Raw genomic sequence first — 25458 nt, 5'->3', positions numbered from 1 at the left:
AGAACAGACAATTATCAAGTGATCCAACTCCTGTCATCCATTGCCAGCTTCTGGCAATCAGAGGCTAAGGACACCCAGAGCATGGGGGTTACATCCCTGATGATCTTAGGTAATAGCCATTGATGGATCTATCTTCCATGAACTTATCTAATTCTTTTCTGAACCCTGTTATAGTTTTGGCTTTCACAGCATCCCCTGGCAATGAGTTCCAAGACTGACTGTTGGATGAATAAGTACTTCCTTTTGTTTGTTTTAAACCTGCTGGCTATTAATTTCAGTGGGTGACCCCTGGTTCCTGTGTTATGTGAAGGAGTAAATAACACTTCACTTTCTCCATACCAGTCACGATTTTATAAATCTCTATCATATACCCTCTTAGTAATCTCTTTTCCAAGCTTAAAATCTCTCCTCTTATGGAAGGTGTTTCATACTCTCAGTCATTTTTGTATTCCTTCTCTGTACCTTTTCCAATTCTAATATAACTTTTTGAGATGGGGTGATCAGAACTGCATGCTGCATTCAAGGTGAGGGCATTGCATGGATTTATATCACAACATTATGATATTTCTGTCTTATTATCTATTCCTTTCCTAATGGTTCCTAGCCTTTTGTTAGTGTCTTTTGACAGCCACTGTACGTTGACTGGATGTTTTCAGAGAACTATCCACAATGACTCCAAGATCTCTTTCTTGAGTGGTAACAGCTAATTTAGACCCCCATCATCTTGTAGCATTTTGTATAGTGCACTTTAGCCAGAAACCAATGGCAGCTATTTGTTACTCATAGGTATACAATACTAAGATACTACAAATAGCTGAATGACATAGTTCAGCACTTGCTGCTCAGTAATGGATGTTCTTAGAAAACAGAGGTCTGCGATAGAGTGTTAGTCTGACAGTCCAGTGTCTCAACCAATGTGGAGAATACACAGTCATCCCTCTATGCAAAAGCTGACATTGTACCCAACACACAGCTTTCGCAATTAGACACTTATTATGAATACCCAACAGCGGCAGCTGGGAATAGTTTCAAGTGCAGTGCTTGCATTCTCTGCATATACAGATTACAAGGGAGAGTCGGCAGCTGCTTAGGTCAAATTTATTAGTCATCAGACAAGGTTCTGTATTCTTCTGACCCCATGTATCTTGCCTGGACTTACTGGCTCCATGAATGTACAGCTGCAGAGGCTGCATAGTTTGTGTTGTACTTGCTCTGACGGAGTTAGGTGTGGACAGTTAAATGCTATTACTGTAAGTAGATTCATATGCTTACTTCTTTTTTCTCCAGTGGAATTTTATGGATAACAAATGTCTCATTCCATTTTCATATCTATTTAGGGTGACCAGATAGCAAGTGTGAAAAATCAGGATGGGGGGAGGGGGAGCAGTAATAGGGTCCTATATAAGTCAGAGCTCCTAATAACAGGACAGTCCCAATCATCAGGACATCCGGTCACCCTATATGCGTTAGGCATCTCTTCCTTCCTGCTGCTCGTACCATCTCAGTGGTACAGGGATTGGGCCAATGCCTGAAATTCCATTACACTAATGCAGTACTTAACAGGTAATGGTGTTTACATGCCAAGATTGCTGAGAATATCCAGGCTTAGAGCAAACACCACTTAGGGCTTGTCTACACTACCGTTTAAATCAATGTAAGCTACGTTGCTTTGGGGTGTGAAGAAAAAAAAAAAAAAAAACCAACAACCACCACACACCCCAAGTGACATAACTTACATCGACTTAAAGCAGTGTCTACACTGTGCTATGTTGGCGGGAGATGCTCTCCTGCCGATATAGCTTCCGCCTCTTGTTGAGGTGGAGTAATTACATCGGTGGGAGAGTGCTCTGCCATTGACATAGCGCATCTGGGGAAGACGCGCTACATCGGTGCAGCTGTATCAATACAGCAGCGCTGATGTAGGTGGTAGCGAAGACAAGCCCTTAGAGAGTTTTCACATAATACATTATCCATCACAGAGCTATCTGCATCCCACAACTAAAAATAATGTTGCACGCACTCTTCCTTCCCTGGCAGAAAAGAGGTGTCATTTTTTGCTTAGTTGGTTTTGTACAAATATATTAGTATGAAAGTGAAGATCCTGTTGCAGGACAGGTGGGCAGTGAGGTAGAGTTTGCATTTAATTCTGTATGTGGTGAGTTTAGTGGTTATTTTTAGTGCATCTGGCAGAAAGTTCTCTATTTGTGGTCTATTTTCTATGAAAATTCTGTTTGCTGTGGGTAGGAGCCCTCAGTTGACAGTTGATGGTCAGTGGAACGTAGCTGTTGTGAGTGCCTGTGGTCAGAGATTGAGAGCGAGATGGGCTTACAGTTAAGCAGGAGAAATTCCACGGTGGGCTTGGAAATCAGAAAAGCAACTCTGAACTGGACACAGTGTTCAGTAGTGAGCCTGTGTAGAAAAGAATGAGTTAGGATGATACGTTTCCATTAACCCCTGTTGTTAGATGGAGATTTCTCAGGGATTGAATTTCATTTAGATTAATAAAACTTTAAAATGTTTAGGCATTCCCAAGTCTGTACTTTAACTAAATTATCCAAAATTCAATTAATTCATGCCAAACATTGTACAAGTAATTAATTAAAATTACTTCATGAAGATGTATCATCTCCCCAGTTACTGATATCAATAATTTACATCAGTAACAACTCATCATCAATCACCTCAGTCAAAAATTAACTCCATATCATTTCAAGGTCTATTGTTGTGACTTAATTTGAGATGTATGTCATGCATCCCTCTGTTAATATTTTGGGGATGACAATGAGGCTCAGGACTGGAAGGAATTGGATTATTTCTACTATCCTTGTATTAGCTAGTGGCTATTTATGTGAACCAAGATGGGATCACAACATCTTTATGTTATATTTTTGCACTTTATATTTTAAACTTAGGAGATGGGTGCCCACTAATCGGGTGACTTAACTCACCACCCCAAGAAGGAACCAACACCATGCCTGAGCCTGTTTCAGGCTCTTGCCTAAGGGTACAATTGGTTAAATTCATTAGAAACACTAAAACAAAGCAATTCCCTTGCTCTAAATGGGCATGAGTCTCCTTTCCCTTACTTCTCTCAGCCAAGGGAGGGAGGACACATCCTTCCCTTAAATCCCCTGCTGGTTCATATGACAGACAGATAGCCCTTAACCCCTTCCTGGTTGTTTCCCCCGTCACAGTGCCTATAATCATTTTTATAAGTCAAAATAAAGTAAAATTCATTTTAAAGATCCAGCTGCCTTGCACTCAGTCCTCAGCAGGTTAGGAGGTAAATTGTCATGAAGAGTACACGTCAGCATGCCTCCTCCTACAGATACCATATTCCATAGAATAAGAACAGAGCAGGGTCTCCTGTTCAGAACCGCTTTGTCTGCAATTGCTAAGGGTGAGTGCACCTTAGGAACAGAGCAAGTATATACAGAGAACACGTTGGTTCTTTATGAAATATACTCAAGTGACCAAATAACCAAGGCCAGTAAGGTTTACTGCTATAATCCAATAATAATATATAGAACCTTTTTCCTGTACTATATTGATACCAGTCTCCAGGAACCCATCTCATGCTGTGATGTTACATTCACCTTATGCAGAAGGTATGCTCTCAACGTTACACTGCTAAGGCCATCTTTTTATACCCCTACCTTTTTACAAGGTACTGTGTATGTCATCTGAAACGAGATTTAACCAATCAGCTCTCTACCTTGTTTTTCTGGTACCATGGTGTGTACCCTTTTTATCTTTGTTCTGAACACATGCATTTCAGGTAGCAAAGGGTGTGAAGGCACATCCTAGGTCAGCTCTAAGGTAGAACAATCATATGTCTTGTCCTCTTCCTTTGGGATATTCTCACAGGCCTGTGAGAATAACTCTGTTGCTATGGTAAAGCACTCGTCTATCCTGATATTGACAGCTTCCCTATTTGCTCAAGCCAAAACTTACTTCAGTAAATGCAAGGGGTTATAGGATACTTAGCGTAAGTGAGCAGGGTTAAATAAAAATCATAGGCCAATTTAACATAACTACTATAATATTTGTGCTTGATGATAGTTGTGCTCAAAGCATATTATATCTATATCTATATCTAGGGTGCGGATAATACATATTGTTAATGATATGTATACATTGTAGCCAACATATATTAGTGTCCTATTTTTCTTTGATTTCACAGTAGTTGTATGCACACAACGGGGCTGAATTAAGCTTGCACGTGCAATCTCAAATATGACATTTCCTAACTGTTCAGTACTTAACTTTGCAATCTTAATGTTCTTAAGTTTTTTTAGATGTAATATAGCATACAATTATACATATAAATACTGTATACAAAAATCTGCTGGTATCAAAGAAATGCCATTATTTTTGACAAAGTTGCCAGCACTTGTCCTCCTGCCATTATTAATAGACAATACAGAGAAACACGTCTCCCCCGTTCTGAAGGCTCCATTAATATGCAAAACTGAAAAATTCCTAAGTAAAGAATGAGCACACTGATTTGTGAATATGTTCAGTAAAATAAAACCAGACTTACACTTTAAGGGGTTGTTCATATGTACACTAATGTATGTACACAAATATACACAATCCCATGGATAATAGTGGGGATACATATACATACCAAGGGGAAAATACATCCTCTACAAGTCGTTTTGCTGAACATGGCAAAGCAGGATAGTTCGGGGTGGAATGCCTACAGTAATTTAATAGAAGGGATTAAGGATGTCTGACAACTGCTCTCAATAAATTAGTGAGATCAAAGAAAAATAGGACACTTTGATAAGAGATTGACATGTGGAATTAGCACACACACTGCTACAATTAAAAATGCATACTACTTTAACCTCTTAATATCAGAAGTTAAATTTTTGATCCTGTCTCATTGTTGATAGGGGGATGGTCCATAAATGACTGCTAGCACGGGAGAATAATGAAAGTATGGTCAACATCTTGATTCTATCACGGCTCACAAACAAACATATTGATATTTTTATGCAAGCATTAATAGTTCTCCCATAGAATATTAGTCTTTCAATTTTAGAAAATTTCAGAAAGACTACATTAGGATGTAGAGCTCATTTTGTTTCCAAACATTTATTTTGAATGAGAGGCTGCTTTCATTCTCCCAAACAATTTTTGGCAGATTGAGGGAGGAAGAGTAAGATTTTCTCTAACTCTTGAATGAAGACAGCATCAATTCCAACTTCAGAGCTGGTTTGCATTGTAAGCTTTTTAGTGAAATCTGAGCTGGGCAGCTCTGGAGCGGAGCAAAACATGGATAGAAGTTCTTGGAATACATTTCTCCTCCACAGATGATCTGCTTATACTAGAAGCAGTACCACATTTTCACTGTTCAGGAGTCTCATAAGATTTCTAGTACTTTCTGGCGTCAGCTGTGTTTTGCTTCCCATCCCTGCCAAATCCAGGAAATACAGAGAGGTATGTAGAATAAAATAATGAAACCAAAGACTTTCTATTCTCTAGACATTCAGGATCATTTTGGCAATGGTCTGGATAATTTCTTAGGTTATCCAAGCCAGTTCCCCATCCTTACTATTAATGGTATTGAGAGAGTCGAAGGGTAAGCTAAACTCTTCTTCCTTCTTACCATGCTGCACAATATGAAAGCAAGAGAGGACACAAATAAACTAAGAGTCTTTAAAAAAAGAACACCATTGGTCTGAATCAGCACATCATACCCTATATTCCTATCCCTTTAGCCTTATGTTTTGTGGACAAAATTGCTAAATATAGCAAAAGTAAAATTCACAGTTGCTTTCATTTTTCTGTTCTGGCTTTGTGGTACAGCCTCTTCTGCTCGTTGGCCACCTGGTGTTTTCTTCATCCTCCAAGTACTCTGACATCCAGAATTCCTCCTCCTCTAGTTCACTTGTGTTGTTCTTATTACTTCAAGCAACAAAGCAGGAAGACCTCAGTTTACTATATTGGCTTATGGCTCACTGAGTTGTGGGCCAAACACTATCACTCTAGCCCAAGGGTGGGCAAACTTTTTGGCCCGAGGGCCACATCTGGGTATGGAAATTGTATGGTGGGCCATGAATGCTCATGAAATTGGGGGTTGGGGTGCAGGAGGGGGTGTGGGCTCTGGGGTGGGGCCAGAAATGAGGCGTTCAGGGTGCACGAGGGGGCTGGCTGGGGGTATGGGCTCTGGGGTGGGGATGAGGTTGGGGGTACAGTAGGGTGCTCCGGACTGGGAACAAGGGGTTTGGAGGGCAGGAGGAGGGGGAAAAGGGCTGGGGCAGGGGTTGGGGTGAGGGAGGGGGTCAGGGGTGCAGGCTCCAGGCAGTGCTTACCTCAAGCAGCTCCCGGAAGCAGTGGCATATCTCCCCTCCGGCTCCTACGCGGAGGCGCAGCCAGGTGGCTTGGTGCGCTGCCCCATCCGCAGGCGCCACCCCTGCAGCTCCCATTAGCCATGGTTCTTGGCCAATGGGAGCAGTGGGGGTGGCGCTTGGGGCAGGGGCAGCGTGCAGAGTTCCCTGGCTGCCCCTACGCATAGGAGCCGAAGGGGGGAAATGCTACTGCTTCCAGGAGCCGTGCGGAGCTACAGCACGCGCAGAGCGGGGCAAGCCCTGGACCCTGCTCCCCAGCTGGCGGGAGCTCAAGGGCTGGATTAAAATGTCTGAAAGGCCAGATGTGGCCTCCGGGCCATAGTTTGCCTACCCCTGCTCTAGCCCAACCATGCAAATCTAGAATAAGTAGGATTTGTAACGTAGGTGTCGGGGACTCTCCCCACTCCATCCAGCAGTTTAACAACGAGTGTTTGTGCAGACACTTCTACAGTTCATGACCAGCAGTAGTAGTGTATCACCCATAAGGGAAGCTCAGGGTTAAATTTACTTGTTCCCTGTCCCTTTATGGATGGACGGTCTGCTGAGGAGGTCAAAGGGGTTAGCTCTGGTTCAGCAGCAGAGTTGTGCACACTCTGAAAGGACTGAGTAGCAATGATGCTTGTGCAAACTGTATTTGGTGGTGGGTTTTTTTTAATATTAAGTTTAATACAACTCCCATTTTAAAAAACTGTGCCTGGTCTGGGAGAGTAACAGTACCTGGTCTGGGAGAGTAACAGATGAGCGTCCCTATGAAGGGCCTGTGATTCTGCCGAGAGGTGGGTCTGCTTTCTATCCTGGTCTGTCTGCCATGTCTCAAACTCCCAACTGTACTGACAGAGACATGCACTGTGGAGCAAAGTTCCAATGTGTCGAAGAGCCACCTTGAGTGGTCTGTCCCCCAGGGTCTGCCACCCTCTGCTCAGCAGAACTGTGGTGCTTCCACTAAATACAGGCCCTTCTGTGCTCAGATAGGGTTACCATATGTCCGGATTTTCCTGGACATGTCCAGCTTTTTGAGTCTCAAATCCCTGTCCGGGAGGAAATCCCAAAAAGCCAGACATGTCTGGGAAAATAGGGAGGGAGGGGTCATGGGTCTTGAGTCCCGGCCGGGGCTGCTGGGGCCGGTGGTGCTCGGCTGGGGGCCAGGGCCGCTGGGGCCGGCGGGGCCAAGGCGGGCTGGAGCCGCTTGGCCGGAACCAGGGCCGGCGCCCCAGGGCCCGAGCCGAGCCAGGCGGGAGATGCCGGGGCCAGAGCCTCTTGGCCTGGGCCGACCGGCCGCTGAAGGGAGCCGCTCGGCCGCTGAAGGGAGCCGCTCGGCCGAGGGGCCGGACTGGGCCACGCCGCGCCGCACCCCGCCCCAGCCCCAGCTTACTTGCTGCCTCCCTGTTTCAGGCTTCCCGCGAACATTTGATTTGCGGGAAGCAGGGGAGGGTAGAGGAGCAGGTGGGCGGAGCGTTCAGGGGAGGGGGCAGAGTCGGGGCGGGGACTTTGGAGAAGGGGCGGAGAAGGGGTGGAGTTGGGGCGGGGGCAGGGCCCCATGGAGTGTCCTCCTTTTTTTAAATTAAAATATAGTAACCCTAGCTCAGAGCGGGTGCTGGTGGTCACAGACCAAGCAGAGGATTGTGCTTCAGCACTTTCCCTTTCTAAATTCATATCCTACATCTGTCCGACCCTCAGAACTGAGACAGAGAATGTTTTCACATTCCTCAATGCTGGAATTCCACACTTCCTTCTAGTTAGAGAGGGGAGAGTTAGGGGGTGGGGCGAGTGCTGTCCTGTAGTCTCCCCTATATTGCCATATTGCAGGGAGGCCTCCCATGTGCTTTCTCTCATATAGAATGGAGAGAATATACTTCTCCTATGGCTTTGTGAAGTAATGACAGGAGCAAGCTGGTTTGATTGAAAAGGTGTGGAAGGCTATAGAAGAAGCAATTCAGGGCCCAGATGTACCTTGGCTAGATATGGGCAGTGCTGTAGCACGGTCTAATCTAAGAGAGGCAGAATAGAACATCCTTGTGACTTTTCCAGCTCCTTGTAGTGTACTAGGTGCCTTCAGTAGGGGCCTGAACTGCTCTCCCCCAATCCAGTTTCCTCTGGCCTGAAGCAGGAGTGCCACCAGCTTTTCTGTCACCCTAGGTGGCGGAAGGTCCTGCCCCGAAATGCCGCTCCCCACAGAGGTGGCGGAAGGTCCCGCCACCGAAATACTGCCACGGTCGCCGCCCCCCAAATTGTAGCACCCTAGGAGACCGCCTAGGTCGCCTAACGGGTTGCGCTGGCCCTAGCCTGAAGGTATGTCTGCAGAGACAAAATAATTGTCTGAAGCCATCTTGTGTCTTTGCTACCCCTGAAGCAGCAGCTCAGAGTTGCTCCCAGATCAAGTTAGGAAGCTTGCAGGCCTGGAGAAATCAAGTCACTTGCCATTCATCTCCCTCCACCCCTCACTTAGACATTCCCCACACCCTTGCCTAAAATAAAATAAAATACAGAAAGCACATGTCAACATACCAAAAGACAACCCTTTTCAAACTTTAATGCATTACAAAAGAATGAATATTTTTTCAGGTTAACCCAGCACCAGTTTTGCCTCCATTATGAAATTGCAAACGAAAAATGAAGGAGCTTTTACAAACTTTTCTAAAATTAAACGCAAATTGCATTTTTAAAATATTTTCCCTGCTTTTCACAAGTTGAATAAAAAGAGAAAGTTATTTTTCTTTGTGTTTGTAGTCACAGAAATATCTCTCCTATCCGAAGTGGATGTCATACATAACTGGATGTGAGGTATTTCCAAAGTTACATCTAGGCTTTCTTTCCTCCTCCCCTCCCCCTAGTGTTGCTATGACAATCACAAGAGATATTTTTTAAAAATAGCTTGGATGAAAACCCAATACCATCTCACTGCCAATGAAATCTCATCTCAGAGAAAAAAATAGCTATTCAGAAAGTTTACTAGGAAGTAGATTTGTGCATGTAAGTGTTGACATCAATAAATTAAAAGAAACAAGAGTTTAGATATTTGTGTCTAAAAAAAACAAAACCCCAACAACTTGTGTATCTAAGAATATAAAAGAAATACAATGTTCCTGGTTTCACTAAGAGAGAGGAAAACATCAGAGTGTACCAGCCTAAGAGTTAAATTCATTGCTCTTTCCAAACTCCCTCATACTTTTAAACATAATATCCCTCTAATTCCCCTTGCCTAGTTTCCTGACTTCTAGGCTGCATAACAGTTATATGATTCTAATTGAGGTAGAAATATTGGTTATAGGTCTGAAGATGTCACATGCCAGAACCTCAGCTGCTGGAAATTGGTATAGCTCCATTAGCTGCCCTAAATGTATAGTGAAAAAGTTCAGTTGAAGAGGTGCTCTGCAGACCGTACAGCAAGAGTACAGGAAAACAGTCTTGTTGACTTGTACTAAGGACTGACAAGTGTAACTGTAGGCAAAAATTTCTTCCTACTCTCCATGGACAGCATAACTTCTGCTGTTTGCTTCGCCTTATCAGTTTGGTTACTTTGATTGGCTAATTCACACGGAGCAGTTTCATTGTGTTGCAAGAATGGTACATAAGAAAACCCAAGAGCTGAAATGAATTTAAATCCTGAGTTTCAGACATAATACACAATATTTTTACCATCATGATTAAAAAAACCCACCCCCTAGCCAACCTTCAAGTCCCTAGAGAGCTCTCTTTAAAATCCCATAGTAAGTGATGCAACCACTGACTCATTTCTATTTTAGGTTCTGACAACAGAGGATCGTGTTGTTCAAAGCAAACACCTGTCAGACTATGAGACATCAACATCTCTTTTATAACAATTGGTCACAACAAATGAGATTTACAGACATCTTCATCATTAGTTTAATAATTTGCTATCCGTACATTTTTTAGTTTAAAATATCTTTCCATTTGTAATTTTGAATGGCACAGGCTTTTATTCTGAGTGAGCCAATACGATTCCCAATGGCAGCCTTTTACACAACTATATACGTGCAGCACTAAATGGGTTTCAACAGCTATTAAGAAAATATATAGAACATGTCGTGACGTTGCACTCTATATGATTTTATGAAAATATGCTAATGAGTGTGAATATAAGGTAACTGGAATATGCTTCATGCAAAAGGTCTCTTGTAAGGTATCATACAAAGCTTATAATCTACTGAGTGTGATCATCCTATTTGTATCAATGTATCATTCTTGTATCTGAAACTAGAAATATGAAATATAACTCTGAGGGCCTATTGTAATTATGAAAAATGTGGGCCATTAATGGTGGTTTGGAATCTTGATGGCTCCCATTAACCAGGACAATTGTCTGTAGATGGCTCTGTTTTACTTGCAAGTCTTCCTGTATATGTGTGAGCATGGTATATTGTAGTTCAAGTTTATTTTTTTCCATGTGCGTATGTATTACACATTCACACACACAAAGAAATAAACAAACACTTATCTACATTTACTCACTTGATAGGTCACTAATCCAGGATGAATGAACCACTTATGGCTTACTGTTCCTAGTTGTGCATCTGTGTGTATGTAATCATACACACAATTAGGAACATTAAATCATGATTTGTTCATTCATGCTGGGTTAGTGCCCTATTAAGCAAGTAATGACTTTTCAGTAACTGATTTTTCATACGTATTTAGTAGTAGCAGATTGACAGTGACAGCCATGCACAATGGCATTCTAAAGTGCACGTGGCAACCTCTTAGAAGTCAAGGGCAGAGCAAAGGTATTTAAAATGTAATATAGTTAAGCAGAGTGATGACAGCATCAAAAACGTGATGGTAAACTTCATAGGATGTGGAAATATCTTCTACAGTCTATGCAAAAAAAGGTTTCCATACAGTTTGTTTAGTCCTTTTGAACAAAAGCAACCTCCACCCCAAATAAATCTTTTACAATAGGCAACCAACTTCTTGAGTGGTAGTAGGGAATCAGGTATGTAATAGAGATATTTCTACAGCATATACAGCTTATTACCCTTTACGTTTTTTAATCACAATCTTACATTTTGCAGACCTTTGCTTTGCCCTTAACCTTTAGTAGGTTGCCATATACGCTTTAGAATTCCATGGCACACGTGTACCACTGACTATCTGCTATTATTACCTTAACAGAGATATGACAAATACAGTTGTTGAAAGGTTAGTACTCAGTTACTATTCTAGCAGGAGAGAACAAGCTAATGGGTAATTATGCTACTCCTTCTTCCACTATCAGCGGATTGTGCTGAGAATTTGGGCTAGATTCTCAGCTGTGTAAAGTAGTGTAGGACTGTTGAAATCAACAGACCTACACTAATTTACATCAGGCAAGGGTCTAGCCTCAATCCTTTAGCACTAATTCAATTAAAATTTTACTCTCAGTCAATCTAAGTTTCTACGTGTCACCCTTTACTGCTATCGGACCACCTTCAACATTAGAATCATAGAACTGGAAGGGCCCTCAAGAGGTCTTCTAATCAAGTCCCCTGCACTCATGGCAGGACTAAGTATTATCTAGACCATCCCTGACAGGTGTTTGTCTAACCTGCTCTTAAAAATCTCCAATGATGGAGATTCCACAACCTCCTGAGGCAATTTATTCCACTGCTTAACCACCCTAACAGTTAATGTCCAACCTAAACCTCCCTTGCTGCAATTTAAGCCCATTGCTTCTTTATAAATGAAGTAATCAGGGACTGGACTTCTACAATTAATTACTGCATGATTTATTTTTTGTGGTGTTACTGTGGGAAGAATGGGCCAGAAAAGTGAGTTTTGTATCTTCTCTGAAAGCAGGGGGATCTGTGGGAACAGGGCCGGCTCTACTCTTTTTGCTGCCCCAAGCAGCGCGTCGAATTGCCACTGCGGACAGCGGGGGCAGTCCGTGTGCCGTTAGGGCAGCACACGCCTTTCCGTGGCGGTGGAAATTCGCGGCAGCTTCTGTCTTCAGCCGGAAGACAGAAGCCGCCGAATTGCCCCCGCGGGCAGCTGAACATAGAAGCTGCCGCCGAATTGCCGCCACCGCGGAAATGCGTGTGCCACCCTAACAGCACACAGATTGCCCCTGCCGTCCGCGGCAGCAATTTGGCGCGCTGCTTGGAGCAGCAAAAACACACGGACTGCTGCCCCTTGCAGATTGCCGCCCCAAGCACCTGCTTGGAATGCTGGTGCCTGGAGCCGGCCCTGTGTGGGAAACCTAATCTGCATTTCAGATTTGTGAACTAGTTGCTGAGAAAACTCCATCTCCTTTTAATTTCTTTTAATGTAGGATTTTGCTGGCATTCTTTCATGTATGAAACACCCCCTGCCTTTTTTTAAAAGTAAAATAAAAAAAATTTAAAAACAAAAAAAGGATCAAGTTTCAACTAAAGCAGTAACAGTGAGTTTGCATCTTCTTACATAATTTTTAAACCGTTCTGACAAATACTCTTGTATTTTCCTTCCCATATCAGTCCTGTGGCTATAACCTGCATCCATTGAATCAGAGGTGGTCCAAGTAGCTGTAAGTGGGAAGGGAGGTGTTCATAAGACACTTTCTCTAACAAGACATAGCCACACTATGACCACGTCTACATGGCACTACAGCGACACAGCTACGGCACTGTAGCTATACTGCTTTAGCACTGTAGTGCACATACTTTCTTCAGTGGCGGAAGGAAGTTTCTGTTGATGTAGGTAATCCCCCTTCCCAAGCAGAAGTAGCTACATAGACTGAAGAATTCTTCCATCGACCTAACTGCGTCCACATTCTGCTTATATCAGGGTGTAACCAAAACCAGAGTTTAGGCTGGCATAGCTATAGTGCTTAGGTTTTGTTTTTCATATCCCTGAGTGATGTAGCTATGTCAATCTAAATTTTAAACCCATGAAACAGTTGGAGAGCCCCTGTTATGGCCCATTTACAACAAGGCAAAGCCAAGCCAGAGTTAGTTGCTGTTCTAGATAATGTACACCAGGAACACAAAAGTGTTTTCTAGTTAAAATGCAATATAGAACACAACTATTTTGGAGTGATGTACTAGGAGGTATTAGTGTTTGGGAAGGGAGATGCAGAAAGGCTCTCTAGCTAGCCAAACACTATTTTAGTTCTGGGGCTCACCCTCCCATGTCTCACATTGTTTGAGTAGTAAAGGAACCACCTGATGTTCAGATTCATTTCAGGGAAAGGGAGGGCAGAGGGTAGGTATGATGGGGGCTAGTAGACATGTTTAGAAATACTCAAAGTTACTGATGGATAGATCAGGGGAGGACAGGGACCTTGAAAGGTCAGTATTATGAATGCAGTTTTACCCAACAGCCTAGCCACTCAGGTCCTGATCTAGCAAAGCACTTAAGCCCATGCTCAACTTTAAGCACCTGAGTAGTCCAACTTGTGACTTACTTGCTTAAAGTTAAGCATGGGCTTTTCTGGATTGAGGACCTAGGCATTTGAAAGTGCCAAACCAGATTTCTCCTTGTGTTTGAAATTTGAAGGTTAACAGATCTTCCTTTTGTAAAGACACAGGGCCAAATCCTCTGCTGATGTTAATTAGTATAGCCCCACTGTAGTCAATACATCTGTGCTGGCTTTCGACAGCCGAGGAGCTTGTGCACTTTTTTGTAATAATCTGAAAAGTTGCTTCTGCCCATAACTTGCTCCCCATTTAATATGCATCAGCCAAGTCCACTTACTAAGTGGATCATTTTTACACCCATATTCCCTGAGATTCTAAAGGAGAATATTGCTTAAGAAAGCAGCAATTATTTTACTTTTTTTGAAGAGTAACAGGTCATAAGTTATCATTCTCTTTATAATCGGTGACAACTTCAAGGGAAAATGCAAAGCTGGCTGTTTATGTCATCTTACACTGACTAACTTAACATGTCATAGGCCCTTTTAGCACCAGAGACATCATTCTGGCTTAGTAATCCCTTTAGAGAATTCCTTCCAACAAATATAGAAGGGTGTCCTCATGAGAAGAAAAATCTTTTCCTCTAAAATTGTTTACAGTCCAGGAATAGACCATAATGAAAAGAATGGCTTCACAAAAACCTAAGGGGCTGTCAGTCCACTTATCAGAAAAATATTACTACAAGTGCTACAGATGGGTCACTTACCCTTTCCGGTAACTCCTAGTGGTCTGAAAGTCAGGGGGGAAAAAAAGCAATATCAACAGACAGCTGTCCTAGTGGGCACTGGATAGACAGAATGACTAGCATTGCTGAGCTATTTAGTCATTGCCAATGGAATGATGAGCTCATGTTGCATAATGAGTCACATATTCACTGTGGTTAGACTGTAAGCCTAGCCCCCTCCCTCAGAACACCCCCACCCTATCCTGACCCCGACACTAGGTCTGGCTAGTTAACACATGTGGAATGAGAATGCACCTACCTCTGAGTTGGCAGCGTTAGGGATGTACTTGGATTCCCAGGTTGGAAGATTATCTCACTCAGTCTAAGTTCTCCCAAAGATATATAAGCTAAGCTATCGTGGTGAGTCTCAGCAGAGCTGACCTGAGCACTAGGGGATTTCAGTCATAAAGGAATACAACTTACAACCATTGGCAAACATGATGATGCTGAAAGTAGAGGAGCTGGTAGGTATAAACTACTTTTCATTCACGATCATTGTTATTTCAGGATTTTTATTGTAACTAATCAGTGGGAATCTTTATTATTACAGGTACTTAAAGGACAACTATCACTATGATATTCTGGTACATAATTATATCTATTATACTACATTATGCTGGGAGGAACTTGTTTTAATTATTCCTTGAGTGTTGAGTTCACCATGTAATATAACAAAGTAGTTGACTGGGTTTTGTACTGGAAGATGACTCACCAGAAGGAATGGTGTAGCCTGGCATTCATTGTATACTTTTTACTTTGTTTTTAAGCTTAGTTGCTGTATTTATATGCAAATCATATATTTAAAAGGTGCGCACTCAGTAAAAGGAGAAAGAGGTCTAGATGTTAATTAGTGCTCAACCAGGGGTACATGTACTGCTGGGGGTAGGCAGAGGTCTTCCAGGGGCTACATTAACTCATCTAGTCATCTACATTAACTCACCTACTTTGACAACAAGCTACATAAAAAGCACTAGCGAAGTCAGTACAAACTAAAATTTCATACAATGACTTGTTTATACTGTTCGATATACTATACACTGAAGTGTAAGAACAATATTTATATTCCAATTGATTTATTTTATAATTATCTGGTAAAAATGAGGAAGTAAGCCATTTTTCAGTAATAGTGTGCTGTGACACATATTTTTATGTCTGATTTTGTAAGCAAGTAGTTTAAGTGAGGTGTAACTTGGGGGTACGCAAGACAAATCAGACTCATGAATAGGGTATGGTAGTCTGGAAAGGTTGAGAGTCACTGGTCTAGATCACATAAGCAAGACTGTTTCCTTTGTACTTCTAATGTAATGTTGAGAATCACTAACAAAAATTCCTATAAACTGTTTTTCATGGCTTAAGGAGTTTTTTGAAAGATAGGCTGAACACTACAAACTAACAAACTTGATTTGACCAATAAACTGAACAAACACAACAAATGTAGAGGAACATTGGAATGTTGTTAGGAAACTCCTTTTCCTCCCAGAGGAATGCTTTTAAGATGGAACTGCTGTATAGCATAGTTAGTAAACACTGGAGTTAAATTCTTTGGTAAGGTCCCTCCAATTCCTGCACTGCTAAATTCTCCAACAAACCAAATTGTGTGACAGTTTTTGATTGAAATAAATCCCAAACAGCACAATGCAATCATCCAAGGTTAACACACACACTTTGAAGGTACTTTAGCAATCATAGGAAACATTTTCAAGGACTGTTCTCATTTGTATTGTGTGCATAGGCTACCTAAAGCTACCATTATCCAGCAACATTGACGTCAATGGGAACTTTACCATTGACTTCAGTGGGTGAAGGAGCAGGCTCTTAGCCTATGTATCAAACCTGTTTTAATTCTATTGTATGTGTCTGAATTAGACTGCAAGTTCCCGGAGACTAGCATATCTTCAGCTATGTCTGCACACTGCAGCATAGACTGTGCTTGTAAGTAATAAGGAATGATTTTGCACTGACAGGAAGTTGATCAGGTGGCTTTAATGTATCTTTCCACCTTGAGCTTCTATGACTTTCTGATGAATGTTACACAGGATAGAAATTAATGGGAAAACAGAAAGAGATGTTGGCTTTGTAGTCAGACACTTGCTGCAGTAGTACTACTGTTATCATAGCAGCAACCAAGACCCAGCCAGTCAGAAAGGGGATTCAGAACTTCATAATCCACGCTAGCTGGTACAGTGCTTGATCCAACACCCACTGACATCAATGGGAGTTTCTTCATTGATTTCTATAGATGTTGGATCAGGCCATTAATGAAACTGCAGCAACTATTGTCATAAAGCCAATCCTGTTGCAGAGCGTGAGTAAACACTGTGCTCCGACTGTCACACACACACAGTCTAGGGACAGATAGAACACTTACACATATGTTTTTTTAACCACTGCAGTTGGCTTCTAGCTACTAAGTGTTCCCAGTAGGTGGGTGCTTAAGACATGGTGCTGCAATCACAAAACATTGTGTTCCCTTTTACAGGTGACAGGGAAGAAGAGTGACAATAAAGAGACTGGAGATTTCCTTCCTGAGTACTTCAAAAATGGAGAGTACGAAACTGCTGTAAGATTAGAGAAACAAGAAGACCTGAAAACACTCCCTGAACACTCCCTGACCCGAGGAAACCTGACCCATGAAAAGGAGAAAAAGCTACAGGCAGAGGTAAGTGCTTTGGTTTTGTGTTCATTTTTATCATCATGTGGCTGCTGTACTGATGTAGCCCTAAAATGCCACATGGTTTTGTTTTAACTAAAATAATTTTATGATGAGCTTAAGAAGTAAAACTTTTGCAGCTCACTTCCCAGTGAGAAGGACAGAGGACCTCATCCAAAGTCCATTGAAGTCCAAAGAAAGGATCCTATGGACTTCAATGGACTTTGTATCAGGCCAGTAATGCTGTCAAGCTGCTTCTAAAGCTCTCTTCATTTGTAATTTCTAACTGAAGAACTAGGAATCTTTTCTGTCCAGAAGGCACCTGTGGCCAGCTGTAGAGTATGTTAAGGAGTGGCATATATGGCAAAAGCTCTCCCATTCATAAACATAACTATTGTCACCATCAGCTAGACAGCCCTTACTCCCCAAGCTGGCACACTCACACCATTCGCCTGCCAAGTGTTAATAGCAAAGTTCTGTACCTTGGCCCCCTGTTACTAAGGGCGTTTCTTTCCAGAATGCCCTGCCGTGTGCTTACTAGCCAGTGGGAGTCTTTCCACTCACTCAACGGGGCTTTGGAGGAGGCCCTTATTACAGAGCATATCCAAAACAGGGGAAGGTGAAGCTACTTGATTAAAATCCCCCTTAAAAATAGACATGAAGTGTCTGCTCACCTAGTCATTTTACATTTTTAGTTATTTAGGGCCAGATTCTACCCTCTTTACTCTCCTACACTGTAACAGGGCATGCTCTGGCCCCACCCTCAGATACCCCAGGAACCGCTCAGACTCTTTACTGAGTAGCAACTTTGCATAATTGATTTACATTCCCTTTCCCCAACACCAATATAGTCCCATTCAGCAACATTACATACAGTGCATCCTTACCTTTATGGCTTCACCCCTTTCCTGCAAGGCCTGGGAAGTACAGAGATCACCCTTTCTTAAGATCATTAGGTTCAGATAGTCCTGCTTACTCCTTCTGTGGCCCCAGTACTATCTTCCTATAACCTTAGTCTATCAGCAGAGAGGTATAACTGGATCATCCAGCCTCCCAACCTGATCGGCTAATTAGCTTACACCTTCCCAATCAGCCTTCTCAAGGCAGCTGGCTGATGCCTACGTGATCAGAGGGCTGGCTCACTGCTAGCTTCCAGCCCTGTCACAAGCACCGGCCTCCGTTGCGTAGTCCTACTGAAGTCAAGAGAACTATACAATAGGGGTAAGAGTGGCAGAATCTGGCTCTTGAGCACTTAGTTTTTTAGTCATTAGGGGCCAAATTCATACTTGTAAGCAGGTGTAACTATAGTGACTTCAGAACAGCTGCACCTTTTTACACCAGATCTGAATTAGGCTGTAAGCATTTACTAGCACCCCCTTTTAAGGACAGCAATGACATTTTTAGTAGATTTCTGCAGTGTAACAGATTTTTAGTAGATTTCTGAGTGAAACTACAGGTCCGTATGAACCCTGGGTTCATTTAAAGGTGTATTTTCCTTAAGTTAAAGCCATCAGCTACACAATAATGCGGAAGAAAAACTGTGGGCCACATCCCGAAAGGTTCTGGGGACATGGAGCTGGTATTTGAAGTCAATAGGAGTTATAGGTACTCAACATCACTCGCTATTTGGCCATAAAATTCCATGGGAAATGATACAATATGCAGAAACAGGGGAATTTTATGCTACATAGAGAAAAAACAAAAGGCCAAGTTCTTCCTTCATAGCTTGTGCAAATCTACTGACTAGGGAATGCTGTATGGGTTCTTAGGGCAGAAATTAGTCAAGCAGAACAGGGATCAAGGAAACACAGAGGCAAAAATTACTCGTAGATACTTTTGCTACCCATAGTATCAGTACAGCTATCACAATTCACAGGTTTCATAGATTTTAAGGTCAGAAGGGACCATTATGATCATCTGTCTGATTTATATTACACAAGTTGTAGTATGTCACCCAGTGATTACTGTATCTACCACTACCTTGTGGTTGAAAGGTAGAGCCCTGCAAATCTGTGTATATCTACTTTATATCAGCAAATTGCAGATGGATACGGATCCAAATTTTATATCTAGAGCCCTGCAAATCAGAGGACATCTGCTTTATATTTGAGGACCATGTTCCCGGATCGGATGTGGATACAAATTTTGTATTTGCGCAGGGCTCTAGTGAAAGGGTGTAACTTTTAGAAAGATTCAATTTAACTTAAAGGCTACAAGTGATGGAGTATTAACCAGATCCTTTAATTACCTATTCCAGTGGTTAATTATCCCATGCAGTTGAACATTGACATCTTATTTCCAGTTTGAATTTAGTTGATTGACAGTGTAAACTGCATTGCTGTGCTGAAAGGAGTTTGCATTCCCTCTGGACTCAGTCTTATCATTTGCTTGTTTTATTCAGATCAAGAAGAAAAAGCTAGAGGAGAGACCAAAACTTGAAAACTTGCAAGATCTTGAAAAAATTATTCAGCTGAAGAAAAGGAAAAAATGCACAAAAGTGAAAGTACCCGTTTTAAAGGAACCTGAACCAGAAGTTATTGTAAGTTCTATTGTTAGAAAGTGCATTCTTTTATGAAAGACTTGATGGGATTTCTGGAACAGTGTACAGCTGCAACACACATTTATATTCTGTACATTTGTCTCCATCAGACAGGACCAGTGGATGTACCTACATTTTTAAAAGCTGCACTGGAGAATAAATTGCCAGTAATTGAAAAATACCTGTCAGACAAAGGGGATCCAGATGCTTGTGATAAGGTACAACCTTTATTCTTATTACTTTAGAAAGATAGCAGCAAAAGAGATCACGGGGTGTAGTTAAGCAAAATTCCAATTTCAATTACATTTTGTAGCCTCTCTTACCCTTTGGCAGCATAAAGGAAAGAGCATTAACTACAGGAAACTACAACGTATTAAGTTTGCTTGCTTTAAAGGGACCCCCGGGAACAAACACAGTATATTTTACGTAGGAAAGTCTGTATATTTATTGGAAACATGATGGCAATCAGGAAACCCTGATTTCCTTTGGCAAGAGGCCTTTCAATGCTGCAGGATTCCATGACAATGAGCTACAATACAGAAGCCTTTCTGCACAGTTACGAAAACCGGATTCTTTCATTCTTAAAAAGCACAGCTTTGTTTGGATATCCGACTCTGTCACATTCCAAGCTAGGAAGGAACTGTCTGATTCCTTACACCATACCCTGCTTTAAAGTGCATTTGCAACATAGTATAATATGGACGTGGGAATTCAAGAGGTTCAGAAGGTTTTTAATTTGAATGCCACATTGCAGACATTACTCATGCCCTTTAAAATGTGTTGGGTAGGCAGCTGTCATCTAGGAGGTTGCTATTAAAATTTAGCAGATTTAAGGTCTCAAAAGCATACATACTCAGAAATGAATCAGCATAAAATGTGTGTTTGCTATCATCCCAGGGTACAAGAAGGAAAAGGATTTCACAGATCTCTGTGCCACACACAGTATTTGACTTATCCCTGTTTTAATTGACAGTATCAACGCACTGCATTGCACAGGGCATGCTCAGAAGGACATCTGACGCTGGTGGAAAAGTTAGTGGAAGCTGAAGCCCAACTTGAGTTCCAAGATATGGTATATACATCTGTTTAAGTTTCTTTGTAAAACCAGCTGACCCATACAAGAGACAGAATTACAGGGTCCATCACAAGTGATTAGAGCAGCTTGTAAGAGTGTACCCCAAAAACAGGACTATTGAGAAGGGAGTATAAGGAAAGGGTGTCTGCCCCTCTTCCTGCAACCTCCCCAAATGGGCTGCTGGAAGATGCGAGGATGAGAAACAGACTGCCCAGCATATCTTCTGTAGCTTATTCACAACAGAGCCTGACCAAAGCTTAAAGAAGAGTAGCAAACTTGGGGTCAGGACAATACTCCAGGCCTGTCACCTCTACAAAGTGGTAGAGATGCCATAGCCTCATCAACTGATTGCAGGTGCACAATACAACCCCAATGCCTGGAGCAGAAGAGAGCACGCTGCTCTTCTGGAATGCTAGTGGAGTAAGCAACAACATTTGCTGCTGCTTCTGCACTTCTCCCCTCCTGACTATTTGCATCATTGTTACATGGCAGGGCTCAGAGAAGCCTCACTTAACTCTCCAGTGACTGGAGTTGTAGAGGGATGGAGGAACAAGAAGGATTCCCAAGGGGCAGGAGGAAACCTGGGGAGTAGATGGTGAGAGGGACCCCCTCCCCATCTGCAGAACAGCTTGGAAAAAGATAATGGTTCTTTACACTGAGCTTTGTTTTTCTTATGTTTTGGAGTCCAAAAGGCATCAAAACAGAGTAAAAAAATATTGCTAGACATCAAAAACCGAACACCAGACTTAGCTAGAATGTTCATACTTGGCTGCCCACAGTTAGGTTTCTAAACCCATAGCAGGCACCCAAATATAAGTAGCTTGATTTTTAAAAGTGCTGATCACTCACTGCTTCCATTGAGTTCACTGAAATTTGTGGATGCTGGACACTTTTGAAAGGGGGGATCATTTAAAATTAGGGGGGCCTCCATATAGGCAGCCAGGTTTGAAAATTTTGGACCTCTTGTTTTAAATTACTGTGTAGAAAAATAAATCTGCACTTAGTACAGGTTTAATTTAAGGCATGTGATAATCATCAAGTGGCCCAGACACTCTCTACTATAGCCGTGTTTCCAGATCCCACTGCCTTTAAGTACAACATGCAATGATTGTGAAGGATGATAAATCAGCAGGACTAGAGACATTAAAGCCAATTAAGAAAAAGCTGCTAATGGCTACAGCTCAGTGTTCCCTGACTTGCAGTAATTTGATTTAGGTCAGACTGAATTAAAACCAATATTTATTCATTTTAAAATGATCACAATTGTTTAATTTGTTTGGTTTTGGTTCAATTATTTTATGGTTGTAGCTTGAATCTACTGCTCTTCACTGGGCATGTCGTGGGGGAAGCCTGGAAGTTCTGAAATTCCTGCTCAACAAAGGAATAAACAGAAACGCCAGAGACAAGGTATGTTCTTATATGGCTTTTTAAGCTGGATATGAAAAATTGATCCTCTGTCCATTATTTTGACAGCTGTTCTCCATGTACTGGTTCTAAATCCGATTTAATTATTTTTTTGTTGGTAATTTTCCTGCTCCCTCTGATTGTTTTCTCCCTCCCATTTGCTAGTTGCTCAGTACACCTTTGCATGTAGCTGTAAGGACGGGTCAGTATGAATGTGCCGAGCACCTCATTGCCTGTGAAGCAGACCTCAATGCCAAAGACAGAGTAAGTAAATTATATATTTTACTTAACATAGAGGCTAACTCTCAATTACAATCTAGCACTGAGCTGACAATATGCCTTTATAATTCCACTTGATTGTAAAATGGCTGTGTACTTTGTTCAGCCTTAAATGATGGGTGAGCACACAGAATCTAAGCCAGTAATCAATCTTCTTTTGTTTGTTTTAGGAAGGAGACACCCCACTTCATGATGCAGTGAGGCTGAATCGTTATAAAATGATTAGACTCCTGATTATGTATGGAGCAAATCTACATATAAAGAACCGTGTAAGTAAGATTAGTACAGAATCTTCCCATCAGAATAGTTTCATAGATCTGCAGGCCAGAAGGAACCATTATGATGATCTAGTCCAGGGATGGGCAACGTTTGGCATGCGGCCTGCCAGGGTAAACCACCTGGTGGGCCGGGCCGGTTTGTTTACTTGCTACATCCATAGGTTCGGCCCGCATCCGTAGGTTTGGCCAATCGTAGCTCCCACTGGCTGCGGTTCACTGCTCCTGGCCAATGGGGGCTGCCGGAAGCGGCACGGGACGAGTGATGTGCTGGCTGCAGCTTCACACAGCCCTCATTGGCCTGAAGCGGCGAACCGCGGCCAGTGGGAGCTACGATTGGCCAAACCTACGGATGCGGGCCAAACCTTGTCAATCCCTGATCTAGTCTGACCTCCTAAATAAGATTAATTTAAAGTAGAACATATTGAAAAATGGTTTCTGTTTCATGAAAAATTCAGTACATTTTTGAAAAAATCAAATTTTTATCCAACTCAGATTTAAAATTATACTCCACCTTAAATCTACCCAGGTGATCTATCTTAAAAAAAAAATCCAGAGATATTATTCTTTTGGAGCAATTCTTTGTTACAACCTGTTGCACTTGCACTGTATATTTATAATATTTTAAACATCACAAACTGCAGTTGACTCTTAACCGCCTAAAAAGAAAGTCAACTGATGGCTGGTCTTGGCTATGTCTGGATGAATAGTTAATTAGTAACCTGACCAGCTGGACCTGTAAATCAATTGAGGGAACTCTGGCTTAAGCAGAACTTTAAAGATTAATTTCAGACGCCCAAAATCTGACCTTTTGCATTTGGTAATTCTGACAGTAGCAGCTATGGAGTAACAGGAAGATGTCTAAAGCAACAGAGGGTCCCTATGGCACCTTTAAGACTAACAGAAGTATTGGGAGCATAAGCTTTGGTGGGTAAGAACCTCACTTCTTGCATCTGAAGAAGTGAGGTTCTTCTTCAGATGGAAGAAGTGAGGTTCTTACCCACCAAAGCTTATGCTCCCAATACTTCTGTTAGTTTTAAAGGTGCCATAGGATCCTCTGTTGCTTTTTACAGATTCAGACTAACATGGCTACCCCTCTGATACTAGGAAGATGTCTGTAACCAGTTGTTAAAAATACAGCAAATTAGCTCATCCCCACTCACGAAATCAGGACATTTTTTTTCCCCAAAGCCATGGCAGGCTGGAAAGTGACCTCTATTGCCGTCACTCACCAATTTTTGCAATTTGATGTTTTCCAAATTATCTGCCTTGCTGCCCAGGGACAGCATTTTGCTAAGACTTCCAGGCAACTTCCTCAGTCCACTTTAATTAGTCCCTCTGTAACATAGTCACTAATGACCATATTCATCAGCATATGTATGAAGAATAATGAATGGACAGTAAGTGCTGAAAGCCAAAAATCTGCTCTCTTAGGCCTTGTCTACACAAGTTGTACCTGTTAGCTTAAGGTGTGATTTTTAAAGCTGTTTAGTTAAACTGCTGCAACCCCCTATGTAGATACTTATTTCACTTTGAGTGATTTATGGTTTAGCTAACAAGATTCCTGATTATTTTGTTTTAGCTTAAATTAAACTTTGTGTAACTGAAGGAGTTAGGTATTTTAAAAGATGAAATTTAAAGTGTGCTTTATTATTGATCAGGACGTTTACTAATAGGGCCTGCTCCTGCAACCACTGAAATTAATGGATAGTTGTTAGCCGCTAACTTCAAAAGGAGCAGGAATACCTCTATAGAGTGGGGCAGTGGATACCATGGTGATGAGTTTGAGCCAGAACTTAGGTGTCATCAAATATAGAAAGACCATACATTAGACATATGTGTCTAACTCACAGAACTAGAAGAGAACAGGGACATTAATTTACTTGTTTATCAACTGAAATTAAACCTGGTTCCCCTCACTCTTTTGAACAGGAAGAGAAAACCCCTATGGATCTTGTTCTTCAGTGGCAGAATGGCACCAAAGAGATATTCAACAGCCTTAAAGAGAACTCCCACAAGAACTCCCATATAAACACATTCTGAAGAGAGAAAAATTACTTGCCTGGAGAAATGTAGTTTTCTCTTCAGCAATTTAAAGGCACCAACCAACCTCAAGAAAAATTGCACTGAACATGCTATTTTTACTGAAGAAAAAATTTGTATCCGATTGGATTATATGTAGCTGCCTTTGTTGGAATACTCTAGAACAAAGATTCAGAAATATTTAAAGACAGTTTGTGTTAAAATTCCATTGATTTAAAGTTGCTTTATTTATTTTATTTTGTTAGTGGTTCAAATGATTATCATTGTTGATCTTTGTCAACAAGTCATGTTACCGTTGTTTTTATACAGAGCACTACAGTTACTACTGTGGTAACCTGAATCAGTCAGCAATATTAGCACCCTCCCCGCCCTTATCTTAGTCAGCAGTCCAAGTGTACTCCTATCAAGCTTTTCAATAGACCTAATTAGCTAACATGTCATTGTTGCCGTCTCTGTTAACTCTTAGTATTAGAGTAAGCTGGTAAAAATGAGTGGCAATATGTGAAAGACAGTAGAAAGCAATGGAAGATTTATTAAGATGCCAAGTGGAATTAAAGGGACAGTTCAGTAATTGGACTTGTGTTGTTTAGCCATTGATAAAGAAGCCCAAGTCTAACATGAAGTAATTGTTTGGTTGCTGGGTCAAACAAAGTTCTGAAGGTAAGAGGACGATAGTGAAGGAACATGCACCTCTGACAAGCTGGTATACACTGATTTAAGGA

General features: G+C 41.8%; 1 protein-coding gene across 2 annotated transcripts; it reads left to right on the top strand.

Annotated features, from left to right (window-relative positions):
• Window positions 1-1146: 1146 nt before the first annotated feature.
• ANKRD1 (ankyrin repeat domain 1) lies at window positions 1147-25042 on the top strand. 2 transcript variants are annotated; one of them, XM_034775496.1, is made up of 9 exons: window positions 1147-1250; window positions 16951-17130; window positions 19523-19660; window positions 19771-19878; window positions 20634-20732; window positions 22044-22142; window positions 22305-22403; window positions 22589-22687; window positions 24626-25042. In XM_034775496.1, the coding sequence occupies exons 1-9, from the start codon at window positions 1167-1169 to the stop codon at window positions 24734-24736; spliced, it is 1017 nt and encodes a 338-aa protein (XP_034631387.1). In that variant the 5' UTR covers window positions 1147-1166; the 3' UTR covers window positions 24737-25042. The 2 variants fall into 2 exon arrangements, with proteins under 2 accessions (XP_034631387.1, XP_034631388.1); XM_034775497.1 differs by lacking the exon at window positions 1147-1250 and adding an exon at window positions 14683-14935.
• Window positions 25043-25458: the final 416 nt, after the last annotated feature.

The sequence above is a fragment of the Trachemys scripta genome, chromosome 7 (genome assembly GCF_013100865.1).
Source record: "Trachemys scripta elegans isolate TJP31775 chromosome 7, CAS_Tse_1.0, whole genome shotgun sequence".
In the NCBI taxonomy this organism is placed as follows: domain Eukaryota; kingdom Metazoa; phylum Chordata; order Testudines; family Emydidae; genus Trachemys; species Trachemys scripta.
This window is presented reverse-complemented; position numbering and strand designations above follow the sequence as displayed.